Below are 14,425 nucleotides of genomic sequence, written 5' to 3'. Positions count from 1 at the left end.
CTTCTTGCTATTATTTTGATTATCCCGACTAATGGGGGTATAAACCCGGAGTCCCTAATGGGCCCGCCTTAAACAGTAACGGCCCAACATCCTGTTGGGCTCACTCCGGCACAGCCCACGAACCGGTACGAGCAACTGCCGCTCCTCAACACCCAACACGACCAGAGGCCGGCCCTCCATAGACACGTGGAGGCCTCCCGACCTAGGACACCCCCGGTCAGCGCCGTACCGAGTGACCAGGGCCGTGCGCTCCAAGAACTCCGCCCCATACAACGGGCATGCCAGTCAAGCCGGGCCCCGTACGGGCTCAGACGTTGCCCACTCCCTCCGCACGCCGCGCCTGCGTGATCCACAGGACTCCCTGACAGGGGATAGTGTTGGCCGTGCAGGCCACACGACGCAACGGGAGAGAGCGTCAACGAGCTCCGTCTTCCACGCCGTAATGATAGCTTCCCTTGGACACCACTCCATTACGCCAGCGGGTGTGACAGGGCAGCACCGCCTGACCGTGGCAGGGCACCCCTCAACGGGTGTGCCATCCTTCGGGCAGAAGCCAAGCAGGGAAGGACGCGCGGCAGCGCTACGAACGGAGGAGCTGGTATGGACGGACCGGATAGGAGACGACTTCCGAGCGACCGACCGAGTGGCCATGCCACCCCGACTGACCATGGACGGGACAACAGCTAGACAACCCGTTGCCCAAGAAAACCAACCTGACACAAGCCTCTTCACTCCCGACCAACTAGGCGGGGCCCAACGACTGACGAAGATGAAGGACCCCCGGGCGGAACCAAGACACCATGATATATATGTGTAAACAGGGGGGCCCCACCTTGAACTATAAAACGGAAAGCCCCTACATAGGAGAGGGTTGGACTTCGTGATATTCAAGCTCGAGAGAACATATTTCTTGAAGGCTTGTAAGCTCCCTTCTGCACATTTGAGCACCTTGGGCTTGAGCGCAATAGAACGAGAGAACCACCCCCCATACTGGACATAGGGCACTTTCTGGCATGAACCAGTCTAAATCCTCGAGTGTTTGTGTGCTAGACCATATCCGATCAAACGCACAATACACTAGCAATCGAGTAGTTTGATAGTTGGCCATTTTTTGAGCCGACACCAGCGGAATCCTTTCCCTTGATTAGACTGTCCTGCTTGCGGGCATGCTCGAGCAAAGTGAGCAGGGCTCCCACACTTAAAGCAGCAATTTGCATTGTCGTGACAGATTGACTGCTGAACATTTGGCTTTGGGCAAGTTTGCTACTTAGAAGGGGGTATAACACGACCCTGCTACTGCTGTGGAGGCCTGATGACCCAGCACCCAGGTTGAGGGGCTTTCTGAGGAGGTGCAACTGTAGTATTTTGCACCAAACAATACCTCGGTGGCTAAGCACTCTAGGGTCCAACTGGCGCTTTTCTATTCTTCTCAGACCGATGAGCCAGAATACAGTCCTCTTCGGTGATTGCCAAATTAACCAGCTCATTATATGAGTCAACTCGAATGAGATTTAGATGTTCCTTGAGCTTGGTATTACGGAAGCGATCTCACTTCTTAGAGTCGGTATCCGCATGATAACCTGCATACTGAAACAAATGATTAAATGCCTGAGCATACTACAGTTTTATACGGGTTCCTTGAGTGAGAGCCAAGAGCTCATTCAACTTTATCTCCAGAAGACCTTCAGGAATGTGGTGAGCTCGGAATGCAGTCTTTAATTCATCCCAAGTGACCACATGATTAGCGGGAAGCATGGAATAATAGTGCTCCCACCAAAGGCGTGCTACGCGAAGCTACTGTGTGGCGAAACGAGCCTAGTTCTATTCTGAGCATGGTGCCATGAGTAAAGAAAACTTGGTCTCAATAGTACGAATCCAAGTGTCTGCATCTAGTGGTTCCTTCGTCTTGTTAAACAAGGGAGGCTGAGTCCCCAAGAAGTCCTGATATCCGGCCTCCTGTAGTGGATGAGCATTGTGCCCACCACGCTGCTAATGCTGGCCTTGCTGCCCTTGTACGATCTGATGAAGGAGCTCCGTCTGTGCAGCGAGCACCTAGCCGAAACCAGGTGGTGGAGGCGGCAGTGGTTGTTCCACTCCCACATGCTCCAAAGCCACTAGGGAGTACCCTGAGTCGATCCCACCATCTGAAATACGCAAGTTTTTGAATCAGCCACAGGATTCAAAAACCTTCCATGCTTTTCATAGAACAAGTATGTAACGACTAGTTTCCAAAAGCTTGGTAAAACAGTTTACACAGGAAGCGGTCGTTATGAAAAAATTTATAACTGGAGTTTGATGTTATGGCAGAACCACCCAAAATAAACTCATTTCCTCGAGTAAAGTCTCGATTAAAGCCAGGCTATTCGGGATCTAAACAAATATCAACTCACACGAAGATGAGCCCAAAGAGTACAATACAGAACATTTCTTACATCTCAAAGTTGCAGTGGAAAAATTAAATTATTACAAACCAGTTCAGAAGAGTAGAGTACTACAGAGTTATTACAGTAATACAATTAATCAGAGTATCATTATTCAGCGGAAGATTAAAAACACGAGTACTAGCGATAGGTAGGATGCCACGATGAAGCCCGTACGCGACATCACTTAGCAGGAGGGGTGTCAGCACTCGCTGAGGGACCACTCAACAGACCAAGCCAGAGGTAAAGTACACAGCCAAGTCAAGATAGCAATCATATCCTCAAAGTCAGTACCTGAAAAATAGTGCCACAAGCAAGGCTGAGCAACTAATACTCAGCAAGGCTTAACCATCACCGGATATACATAGTCTGTTATCTAGACATGCAAGGCTTTGTAAGCTCTAGATTTGTTTTACTGAAAAGCAATAAAGAGTAGATCCTTATATTCTTATATTCAAGTTTCAGCTTTCAGATTCTAGGTTGATTAACCATTCTAGGTAAGCATGCTATTTCTAGACAGGCATGGTGAAAACATTAATCATACATCAATATTATCATCATCATGTTCCACTTGTTACTCCATGTGACAGAAATTGTTAAGCAGTCTCAAACCGTGAGAGGCGGGCAATTCGAATCGAGTTTCTTAACCTTGCAAGGCAAAACTAACACACACGTATGAGGAACTACGCCACCCACACGACTTTTCCCCTTTCTTCCCAGTCCGTGGATCCGGGTCACCTCCCTCGACTACAGAGTCCGACCACTCTGCAGCCGCATGTTGCGCTCATCCTGGACCTAATCCAAAAGAGGGTGAATGGTCATTCCACTAACTGGTCCAATCAGGTAGTTAAGCTTACCGATTACCATATTTCTCGATATGTGGCTAGTACTTTCAAAAGCTTAACGAAATGTGCCACACACTACGACCTTAACACCTTTTTACTACACAGACGGGGTATCACAAGTACCACAACCCCATCCGTCATCTTTATATTACTGCAGAATGTAAATTCATGCAACTCCTATGATCTCGCGAGTGGCGAGAAACCACCCGTCTTTCACCAGTCCTAATTAGCTGAGCATCTAGTCGAGTTAAACCAGGTAAACATTACATAGGAACATAGAATCGTGCATTTAAGGTTACAAAACAACTCCTAGAAACTTAAATGCACAACTAAAATTATTACAACATAGGTTGAAGAAATAGGCGAAAATAATAGGATCAAATGCACCGGGGCTTGCCTTCCTGGGCACTGCTAGCCTTGGGCTCTTCTGGACTTTGGCCCGGGTCTTGTTCTAGTTCAGTTAGATTCAACACATCACTCTCTGGAGTGTGATCCCTTGCGGGAACCAGCTCGTAAACACCGTCGGATAAATTTACAGACTCTATATGAATGCATAGGTGATCTTTGTTACAATATGACACAAATTTACTTCTTTCGTTCACTATAAAGTTGTAATCCAACAAATGTGTTACTTTAGTGATGAACTTGTTTATCTCAATTTACTGGACAATCATTTATTGAGTAGCTCAAGTATTTAATTTACTTTATAAAATGAACTGGGTGGCAGTTTTTAATTTCTTGACTATATATACAAGAACATTTGCAAAAATCAAAACAGAAGCTAGAAACATGATCTGGTGCTGAAAATTGTATACAATATAGATTAGATACGCTAGAATTTGCAGTCAAAATTTCAGATCAAAATAGTAAAGTATGCAGGCATGAAAAATCATTAAAACAGAGCATGCTAGAATCAAACTAAATTTGTACAGAATGATGTACAAAGTTTCTGGGGCTCAAAAGTTTACAGCAACTACTACACATGATATACTAAGCACTGTAATGTTTTCAAAATTTAATCTAGGCATATCTCAGGAGAAATAAATTCGACAACATAGCCACGCATATATCAAGATTTATTTCTACAGATAGCTGCATAAGGTTTCTGCATCTCAAATTGTTACCAGAGTTTAGACTACTCCTAAATATACTTCAGTAAAAATATCAGCCATTATATCCACTACTGGAAATCGCATGTTTTCCTAGGATTAGTTTTGGGACCTGGCTAACTTACGGCCAGCCGTAAATTAGACTAGTCTTACAGCCCTTCCATTTTTGGAAATTGTAACCGTCCACTACAGTCTGCTTGCCTGTTCTGGCAAAATTTGATGTTTGACGCTTTTTTTTTGCATGCACATGTCGCTCCATCCATGCACAGGGCCCACACAAGATTCCCACCAAAGAAACAAGTCTCACGTTGAAAAAAGACGTAGTTTTAAAACTGAACAACAAAATTCAAATCTGATTGTACCGCTGCGTTGGCCTCAACAAAAACTTTAAAATAAAATCTCACTTCAATATATTTCGATCTCTTTACAATGAGAAGCATTTTTGTTAAAATCTGAAAGCATATTATAATAACGTATAAGCAAATTAGAATAAATGTACAAGAAAATGAACATGATTCAAAACAACATTGTTTCTTCACCAAAACAGGGCAAGCCAAGGTGAAATCCCTTTAAAAGGTAGCATTTTACTTCATAGACAAAGCATCCACATAAAGTAGTTCTTCTCGTCTCATCGTTCTGCTCTCCTCATCCATATATCGTTCTGCTCTTCTCATCCACATAGAAGTAGCATTTTACTTCATACATTGAAAATTCATTTTTACTCAATTGACCGGCCAAAGTCAGCAAGTAAATGATTAAATAATGGAACTAGCAAGCAAGTAAATGATTAAATAATGGAACTAGAAAGTAAGTAAATAATGGAACTAGCAGTAGCATCACTACAGCATGAAAATGAAAATCCATATACCTACCTGACTGAATCCTTGCTGGAGTGCTTATCTGCTTATCTACCTAAGCTAATGACGACAGACATTGTTGCTGTTGCAGTGACAAAACAACTCCTGCGCCGCTGCTACTCAAACAAGAGGAATTGAGTTGTTATTCCTGTCGTCCTGGAGTAGAGAGGTGAAACTGCAGTAAATTATAGGCAATCCAATTAATCGTGTTGGTTTTCAGTACATCAGGAAATCAAGGAAGAAAAAGAAAAAGGATAACTAGAATTTGAAAAATGGTGCATAGAATCGCTCAAATTCACCCCTTGCTTTTCCACCCATGCAAATCTGAATAAAAATAGTACATCCAGTCTTCATTTAGTATATCAGGCATCATCAAGTAAAAAATTTACACTCCTATTGTTGATATTTTCGTTGTTATATATGAGGAAAATGCTTATTGGGAACCATATTATTGCCCATATATAATAATATTATTGCCTAATTTCTACCTATAAATTGCCTAAATAAACTCCATGTGATTGCAATGTTTTAAATAGCGGGCTATGACATTTAGCGGCAAAGATCCTAAAATGCTGATAGCGGAAGCTATAGCCATAGCCAGATATAGCAGGCTATAGCGGGCTATTTCTACTAGCTGTAGCTCTCCAAAAAGGCTATAGCGGAAGATAGCGGCAGCTATAGCCGGCTATTTAAAACCTTGTGCTATTGGCTAATGTCCTTATCCTTTAATCTGAACACATAAAAAAGATAAGAAAACTACAGATACAGTTGGGTTATAGGGGCATTTAAAATCCATGTTATTACACACAACAATTATCTTACAACAAAAGTATTGCCTCGCAAAAAATAGGACACATAATTTGCTACCTTACAACATATTTTGCAGATAGTATAGCGATACTGATGACAGTGCCTTCCCCCCATGCAAATCCGAATAAAAGTAGCACATCCAAGCTTCATTCAGTACATCAGGCATCATCAAGTAAAAAAATTGCACTCCTAGTGTTGATATTTTTATTGTTACACATGGGGAAAATGCTTATTGTGAATCATATTATTGGTCATCTACAATAATATTATTGCCTAATTCCTACCTCTAAATTGCCTAAATAAACTCCATGTTATTGGCTAATGTCCTTATCCTTCAATCTGAACACAGACAAAAGACAACAAAACTAAAAGATAGAGTAGGGTTCTAGGGGGCATTTAAAATCTATGTTATTACACACAACAATTATCTTACAAAAAAGTGTTGCCTTGCAGAAAATACTAGGACACATAACTTGCTACCTTCAACATATTTTGCAGATAGTATAATGATACGTACCATGGTAGATGATGACATAGTACCTTGTTAACGCTTCTGCCATCTAGCCATTGCATAAACTACAACTAAATAAGAAAGAGAATGGAAGGCATTAGCTTAAAGCTTAAAAATACAATTAAAATATAATTTATGGTTAAGATATCGCCAAGGCTTGTGAATCAGCAATGAGCACCAACAGTGCTAGGGAAAGAACTAATAAGCAAAATAAAGAACTTAAGAGGTTTGACAGTTCATAAATGAAAAACATAACCTAGGAAAAAGAATATATAAAAAGCATTTGGTGCATGTACATCTATTACTAGGATTTGTACTAGTAGATCGGATACTCAACCAGTTAGTGAACAAAGTAACAAGCATTTTAGGCAAATACTGTATACATTTTAGTGATATCAGTTAAGCATTTTAATGAGAAACGGAGAGGTGGCAGCAGGGATGAAGGAAGGGGAAAAAGAAGATGGCACAGCCTTGTTACAGTTAAAAGATCAGATAGTTAAAAGTCACTTAGATAATAGTTAAAATCATATGAAACTTTTCTAACGAATTCGTTTCATCAGTAGTTAGGGGATACAAAACAAAAGTAAAGAAGACATACAAGTGGAAAAAAATGCAGAATCAAAAGGAGACAAAAATACACCCCCATAGAGCAAGGTACAGTGAACATCAGCAACCGTACTGTAAAAGCAAACCATCAACATTAGAGTGCGTGTTAATATCCAAGTAGTACCATCGTGCGTGATGTTTGATCCAGATGACAAAGGACTCGCACGTTCATTGTTCCACTGAATCTTGTGAAAGATGTTCATTCAAAAGAAGAAAATCTAGTGAAAGATTGACTCACCTTCCAATGTATCTCAAAGATTTAGGTGGCGAACCATCTTTGAGGTATTTACCCTTCTCCACAAACCTGACATGTATGGTCTAAATGTTAGCTGGAGCTTTGTTTCATCAAAAAAGGCTGGGCAGTCTTAGGTAAGGTAGCACTACGAGAACATGAACGATACATACTTCGCAATAGCTGCATCCCAATTTTTGGCATTCCCTTCATTGACTGAATAAATCTTTCCCATCTTAAGTATCTGCACAAAGTGAAGGATGAATGACACGGTCATCAGTATTGTGTTGCCTGAACCATAAAACAAAAAATGATTTAACCACAGTAGGTGTCTCAAATTAACCTTGATGTCTAGATGAGTCAGTATGAACTCGCCAAGTGATGGGTCAAGTGTGAAGCCATTGACACCACTCCCAGTGCTCAGAACAAGCTGCAGCAGATTAATTGCACAAGTCAATTTTAGATGGGACACTTAAAAGAAGATTGTGTTGAGGGAACACGGGTTTAAAAGATTTGATTACCGTGCAGGAACTGCCACACATGTAGTATCCCGCAGCAAGCATGTTTGTGCCAGGCTGCAACACAACCTCAAAATCTTGACTGTGCGCAGTTTGTTACAAGTATTATGATAAGTAACTGATGAGGAAAAATTAAATTGGATGCAGCATGTACTTCTGTACGGTTAGTGCTGAAATTTCCAGTTATTCCAGAGATAACACCGGTAAATCTAGGAAACCAGGTGGCGATAATATGAGAAAAGGAACTGCCCATTTGCTAAACTCTGGCTTTTGGCATCACTATCCTCAGATTCTGAAACAAAATTTCTACGTTCCGTGAAAGGACTGAGTCGTATTCATACCGTTCCGATTGAGACGCCACAGTCAATGTTGGAGGAGCCGTCGGGTGGATCAAAGCAGATGCAGTACCTGGCAGAAAATCGATGCATGCATTACAATCTTCAGGGATAGAGTAGCAGAAGCTAAGCTCACACCATGGTAGTAGCAAGCAGTGCTCACTTCCCACACAGTACAGGATCCACGAATGCTGCCTCCTCGTCCTCCTCCGACACAAGGACGCACTGCATGCGTGCACCGGCGCCGCGTCAGAGAACAACACACTAGGAACTGGAACGGACGAGGGGAAATGGACAAGGAGGATTCTGGATTCATATGGTGCGGCCGCTGCTGACGAGGGCCCTGCCGAACGCCGTCTAGCTTCTTCTACTCCTCTCCCTATCACACGTCATCGCACCAAGTTAGGCAGCTCGATCTCACAAGAGAAAATTGTGAGTGATCCAAGGGAGGCGATCGATTGAGGTATATATAAGCCTGCCGGCGCACTTGCCTGGATGTTGGTCTCGCTGGAGAGTCCAATGAGCTTCGCGAGCCCGGCCTTCTTGATGGCGAAGGTGACGAACTTGCAGCCGAGGACGATGTGGGAGAGCAGGATGGTGAAGTCGCCGCGGGACTCGGGATTCCGGCCCTGCTTGTGCTGCTTCGCCCCCACATCCACACTGATGACCACGGGCCGACGATGAGGAAGCCCCCAAGGTGAGATGCACAGATCCGAACCCAGGAGCGGCGGATCTGGCCCCCTGTGACCGCGGCCGATGGTGGGATGATCGCGGCAGATCCGAACCCATCAGGAAGGACGCGTGGCCAGGGGGTGGGCCGGGGTGGGGACGAGGAAGACGACCACGACTGGGGAGCATGCAGATCCAGGTGGGGGTAGAGCATCCGGTGACCAAGCGAAGACCAACAGCACGACCGGCGATGAGGTAGCATCCATGGCGATCTAGTTTTGGGCGGGGGGAGGTGGTTGACCGTGCCGGCAGCCGGCAGCGACTGGAGCTAGCCGAGATATGGAGGTGGGGGAGGGAGGTGGCGAGCGGCGGTGCGTTCGCCACTGAGCCGTGCCGGGGGTGGGGTGGGTGGGGGATTGGGTTGTGTCTGGAAATGTTGAAGCGCCCGGTCAGTTTGCAGGTGATGGACGCGCGAGAGGCCGGTGAGGGAAGTGGCCGTACAACTGGGCAAACGCACAGCCGGCTGGAATAGAGTCTTTACTTTAGTTAGTTTTGTTCCCTAGAAAACATTGCACAACCGTAGGGACCCATTTGTTTCCCTAGGACTGCACCTCAAAACTATAGGGAATCTTTTATTTCCCTACCGTTTTGTAGATTTCCTAGGGAAAGTTGGCATTTCCCTACCGCTGCACATTTCGTCAGGTACATGTCTCGGTGCCCGGTACCACGGGAGCAGCCGGATGGAACATTTCCCTAGGAGTGTATCAAAAAACGGTAGGGAATCGCACACTTGACCTCAAACCCTAGGCCTCACCAATTTTACTCCGCCGCCGCCAAATTCTTCATCTTCCCCGCCTAGCCAATTCTGTTGGCACCAAATCTTCTCCGCCCAACTCCATTACCGCGACTATCTCATCCAAATCCCATCTCCTTCCCCTCCTCATCTTCCCTCCTCATCCTGCAGCCGCGGCAGCCGGCCACCTGCACCTGCACCCCATCCCGTCCCCCTCCTCGTCCTCGGGCAGCAGCGGCAGCCGGCTAGGGGCGCGCACCTCCATCTCCTTCCCTCCTCGTCCTACAGTGGCTACGGCCGGCCGCCTACACTCCATCCCCTCCCCCTCCTCATCCTCGGGCAGCAGCAGCGGCGGGCTAGGGCCCAGGGGCGCCCCCATCTCCTTCCCTCCTCGTCCTGCAGCGGCGGTGGTCGGCCACCTGCACCCCATCCCCTCCTCCTCCTCGTCCTTGGGCAGTGGCAGCGGCCAGCCAGGGGCGCCCCCATCTCCTTCCCCTCCTCATCCTCAGGGGCGGCGTGCAGCAAGCTCCCCTTCCCCTCGTCGGCGTCAAGGGCGGCGGCACCAAGCAAACTGTAACCACATCCATCCCCGGCGGCTGCGGGTCATCGCCCTTCAAGAGCACATGGGGGTCAACGTCTGCCTCGTCCTCGTCGTCGACCTCTGCCTCACACCATCAAGCTGCACCGAGCCAAGCTGCAAAGGGGAAAAGGGTACCTGCGTTGCAGTGCAAGGAAGGCCTGAAGATGAGAAGAAAACTTCACTATTCTCAGCTTTTTTTATGTCCTAATCAAAAATTTTAATGTGCATTGTGCAATTGATCTACTAATAAATTTTGGTGGAATGTGTATTTTATTTCGATCTGCAATTGATCTGCTAGTATGGTTGTGTTTTGATCTGCTACTATATATGGTTGTGTTTTGATCTACAATTGATAACTCCCTTTTTTTTGTTTGTTTGAATATGGTTTATGCTCCAGTATACTTATAGTTTGTTGTCGCATTCTGAGCCATGTCGATTGAAGACCATAGTTGGATGTACCAAGGTTGGAATGACAATGGTTGTCATTCACAAGAATGGGTCAGCAACACAAATGCCTTTCTTGACAATGCTTTCAGTATTGGTTCTAGTGTTGAAAAAACTGGAGTAGCTTGTCCTTGTTCAGACTGTTGCAAACATCGAAATGGTGAGAGTGACGAAGAGAATCAACCATCAGCTGAAGTAGGAGGACAATCTAATGCAGAAGCTTTTCTTGACACTATTGACGAGGAATACCTAGATCCTGATGACTTTTAGGTGAAAAGCTAGGTACTATATATATATATATATATATATATATATATATATATATATATATTGTAGTTCTCTGTCAGCTCCTTTTGCACATTATTTCTTACATTTCAGCTTGATTATTCTTCATTCAATACTATCTACTGATTTGCAATACAACTACTAATGCCTAGTGGTCAAAAATTTTCAGGGATGACAATCTCACGTGGACGGACGCGTAGTCGGTCGTCCAACAGTTCTGTTGCTGGGGAGAACACAACTTTGAGTAACAATGAATCTGCTGATCCTCCTGCAATAGATGAGGAACCTGAAGAAAGCTACTTGCAGGGTAGTGCAGAGCTTCCCCCCGCCATTCCTAACATGCAAGATCGTCCATTGATTGAGCCAGTAGGAAAATCGTGAGTATCGAAAATTTGTACTTATTCTCATGCAAATCTGCAATGAAATGATGTGTTAATTGAACTCCATTTATATTTCAAGGCATTGGACTGAAGTAAAGGGAAGGACTCCTGCGAGTGTGTTAACATGTTTGCTGAAGCACTATCATCCTGGTTTAGTTACCTATAGAAGGAAGACTCTGGTTGCAACAACATGGAAGCATTTCCAAGCAGCAAAGTACTCAGCTGGGAAATCCGTTGCTGATACTGTTATTGAAGGATTTTTGGTAATTATATTAATTGAATATGCTGTGCAAGTCATGTTATTGTGTTTATCCTTTTAGAACTAGTGTTTTTCTTGAAGTTAGCCCTGAAAACCTGATCATCCGTAGTACATGTGACCTTGAATATGCATGGTCTGCCAAGCATGCTTAACTTTTATGTTGCCAAATGCTTAAATTTTATGTTGCCAAATCTGGGCAAAGATAATTGTAGTCTATTGATCTCTTTTGCTTTTTTTTTTGGCTTTTTCACTTTTGCAGGAAAGGTTTAGATTCAACCTAGCTAAAGAAGATGAATCAAGAGAGGTTGTTGGTGCTTGCTGCTCAGACCTGCTAGGAAGCATCATGTATTATGCAAGAATCACTGCTACAATGGATCATTTTCGCATAGTGGAGGGAAGAAAAATTTGTGACAAGATTGCCGGGCAATTCTATTTGACACGGGAGGAGTACAAACAAGACTGTTGGGATGCTTTGGCCACTGAATGGACCAGTCCTGAGTTCAAGGAAAGGTCTAAGAAAAATTGTCAAAATCGCTTGAGCAGGAGATTTAAACCTCACAGAGGAGGATCTAATTCCATTGCAGTAATGCGACAGAAGATGGTTAGTGTTCATTTATTGCTGAAAATTTATGAAACAATTCATGTGGTTCTTGTTATTGCAGCAACACATTTGATTTGTGGCTCTTGTTATTGTAGTCTAAGAAATTAGGGAGAGTTGTATATGAACTTGAGGCTTGGGTCCATACAGTCTCAATTTCAAAGTTTGCAAAGCTTTATGGAGGTGAGATATGACATTCAACCTTCTCTGTTCAGCTTTGTACCAATTGAGCTACTTTCTGATTATATATGATGCATCGTTGAAATACAGAGTGTTGCTTTGCGTACTGGTATGCCAGCCACAAGTGTTCCTTCTAACCTGCCACCGCCACCTCTGGCTCCCAGATATGCTGTTTCACCATCTCCAAATCCCTCACCTGAAAATGTAAGTTTGATTATTAGTATGTCACTTCGTTAGTCTTTATGTGTGGTTGCATGTTACTGAAATATTTGGAGCATAACCTTCTCTCGCTCCTGTATGGGAGATGTCCACTATTTTCCAACAGAGTTATGCATCTCATGATACATCAAAGTGTGATACATCTCATATTCTAAATTCCTAAGAAAGAGTGTTTTCTGAAATTTTCCTTCTAAGACAATTTGAGGCCTACCTCCACAATGTATTGTATTTCATTACTGCATCTTCCATTGTTGGTAGATAATGTCATTCTGAATATTTGGTGTGAAAATGTTGACTTGGGCCAATTTCTCAGTAGAAAAGTGTTTGAAATGTCCATAGAAATCAGACTTCATGTTTTTCTGATTCTTAAACAAACAAAGATAATGTTTGCCTCATCTGCAGTTTAATTCATTGCTTGTTTAATTGCACAGGTTGGTACCTTTGGCTCATCTGTTGGAATGGAAACTCCTGAAGAAACATTGAGTAGGATTGCAAGTGGAAATTTTCACAGCCATGTGAATGCAACTACAAGTGGTGGCGGTACCTACTCTCCACCAGTAGAGGAAGACTTCCCATTATTTCCATAGCAACTTTGGTTAAGCTAGCATATTTAGTCTCATGTCACTTAGTGAATCAGCTTGTAAAATGTTATTTTGCAACTAATATTAGTGGACCATAATGCTTGTATTAGTGAATCATGGAGCTTCAGTATTAGTGGACCATCAAGCTTGTATTGTTAAGTTGTTACCTACGTGAATGTTTTATCTTATGAAATTAATGCTATTGTTCCCATTCACATGTATTTGATTTTGTTTTTTTAGAAAAAATAAGATGTGAATTCAAATATATATTTTGTATTGGTTTCAAATTTAAATTTGTATAGGAGCTGGTTAAATAGTTTGAACAAAATATTCCCTAGAGTAGTAATTCCTAGGGAAAGTCCTAGGGAAACTACCTTTACATGTTGGCAGAGGGGAGCGGTACCCAGACCTTTCCCTAGGAACTAGTTTCCTAGGGAAAGAGGAGTTCCCTACCGTTTCCCAGGAAACCGTAGGGCAATGGACCTTTTCCCGTCGAATATTTCCCTAGAAACCGTTCCTCACCAAAGATCCTAGGGAAACCTGATCCCTACCGTTTTTCATCCTTTCCCTAGGAATCCAAACCCTAGGGAAACATGCGATTTCCAGTAGTGATCCAACAATATATTTAACAGGGAATATATCTAAATGAAAACATGCATAAATATTTGAGCTATAAACTCTTAAGAAAAGCATTCCAAAATTGTTACACAGAATCAGCATACACATATTAAGTATAGCAGCACATATCATAAGTATTCATGCAGTATTTTGACCATAACAAAAATAACAAATCTAGCCATGTTATAGCATGCATAAAATGTAACTCTAGTTCTGCTCAACAACTGGATCTCAAATTGTACAGGCAGGTTTATATGACCAAAAGGAAGTATCACTAATTTTTCCAATTTTTTCTAAGCATAGAAACTATTTATTACAATAAAGACCTACTTAACATGGATTAAATCAAATATATAGCTACACAGATTCAAAAATTTCCAAACTTGCACATTAGTAATAAGAACTCAGGGAAAAAGTTTCATGCACAGTACCCAAGTATTTCTACCAGAAATAATATATGAACTATACTAGTAGATCTAGGAATAATTAAGTTTACATCTAGTTACTGAGATCCAATTGAGCGCAATTTTTACCAGATACTAAAAATAGCATGAAACATCATCTAGCCAAAAATCA

General features: G+C 43.1%; 2 protein-coding genes across 40 annotated transcripts; one reads left to right on the top strand and one right to left on the bottom strand.

Annotated features, from left to right (window-relative positions):
- Window positions 1-4,743: 4,743 nt before the first annotated feature.
- Window positions 4,744-8,618, bottom strand: LOC120692563 (fructose-1,6-bisphosphatase, cytosolic-like). 36 transcript variants are annotated; one of them, XR_005682671.1, is made up of 8 exons: window positions 8,250-8,351; window positions 7,734-7,820; window positions 7,564-7,634; window positions 7,397-7,462; window positions 7,151-7,230; window positions 6,559-6,623; window positions 6,099-6,185; window positions 4,744-5,406 (listed from the first exon to the last, which is right to left on the bottom strand). XR_005682671.1 is itself a non-coding variant. In XM_039975898.1 (7 exons), exons 1-6 carry the CDS (start codon window positions 8,334-8,336, stop codon window positions 6,586-6,588), a joined length of 420 nt encoding a protein of 139 aa, XP_039831832.1. In that variant the 5' UTR covers window positions 8,337-8,618; the 3' UTR covers window positions 4,744-5,406; window positions 6,559-6,585. The 36 variants fall into 36 exon arrangements, 31 of the variants coding, with proteins under 31 accessions (XP_039831832.1, XP_039831822.1, XP_039831823.1 ...); XR_005682670.1 differs by having other exon boundaries at window positions 6,099-6,380; window positions 6,582-6,623; XR_005682672.1 differs by lacking the exon at window positions 6,099-6,185 and having other exon boundaries at window positions 4,744-5,078; window positions 5,247-5,347; window positions 6,582-6,623.
- Window positions 8,619-9,688: 1,070 nt separating this feature from the next.
- Window positions 9,689-13,452, top strand: LOC120692956. Of its 4 annotated transcripts, none has more exons than XM_039976347.1 (8): window positions 9,693-10,783; window positions 10,869-11,011; window positions 11,184-11,391; window positions 11,474-11,657; window positions 11,913-12,254; window positions 12,350-12,434; window positions 12,522-12,635; window positions 13,082-13,452. In XM_039976347.1, the coding sequence occupies exons 3-7, from the start codon at window positions 11,186-11,188 to the stop codon at window positions 12,566-12,568; spliced, it is 864 nt and encodes a 287-aa protein (XP_039832281.1). In that variant the 5' UTR covers window positions 9,693-10,783; window positions 10,869-11,011; window positions 11,184-11,185; the 3' UTR covers window positions 12,569-12,635; window positions 13,082-13,452. The 4 variants fall into 4 exon arrangements, with proteins under 4 accessions (XP_039832283.1, XP_039832281.1, XP_039832282.1 ...); XM_039976348.1 differs by having other exon boundaries at window positions 10,854-11,011; XM_039976349.1 differs by having other exon boundaries at window positions 9,689-10,999.
- The last annotated feature ends 973 nt before the right edge of the window (window positions 13,453-14,425 follow it).

Source organism: Panicum virgatum, chromosome 9N, assembly GCF_016808335.1.
Source record: "Panicum virgatum strain AP13 chromosome 9N, P.virgatum_v5, whole genome shotgun sequence".
Taxonomy (NCBI): Eukaryota; Viridiplantae; Streptophyta; class Magnoliopsida; order Poales; family Poaceae; genus Panicum; species Panicum virgatum.
The sequence above is the reverse complement of the archived record's forward strand: the minus strand, read 5'-3'. Positions and strand labels throughout refer to the sequence as shown.

Bases quoted from the DNA above. Each gene is read 5' to 3' on its own strand.
- LOC120692956 (XM_039976349.1), top strand. From the start codon at position 11,186: ATGACAATCTCACGTGGACGGACGCGTAGTCGGTCGTCCAACAGTTCT. The intron at 11,658-11,912 runs GTAATTATATTA...TCACTTTTGCAG, and splicing joins CTGTTATTGAAGGATTTTTG to GAAAGGTTTAGATTCAACCT. The intron at 12,255-12,349 runs GTTAGTGTTCAT...TTGTTATTGTAG, and splicing joins CAGTAATGCGACAGAAGATG to TCTAAGAAATTAGGGAGAGT.
- LOC120692563 (XM_039975888.1), bottom strand. From the start codon at position 8,336: ATGCATCGATTTTCTGCCAGGTACTGCATCTGCTTTGATCCACCCGAC. The intron at 7,821-8,249 runs GTATGAATACGA...AATCTGCTGCAG, and splicing joins GTGGCGTCTCAATCGGAACG to CTTGTTCTGAGCACTGGGAG. The intron at 7,635-7,733 runs GTTAATTTGAGA...CACTTTGTGCAG, and splicing joins TGACTCATCTAGACATCAAG to ATACTTAAGATGGGAAAGAT.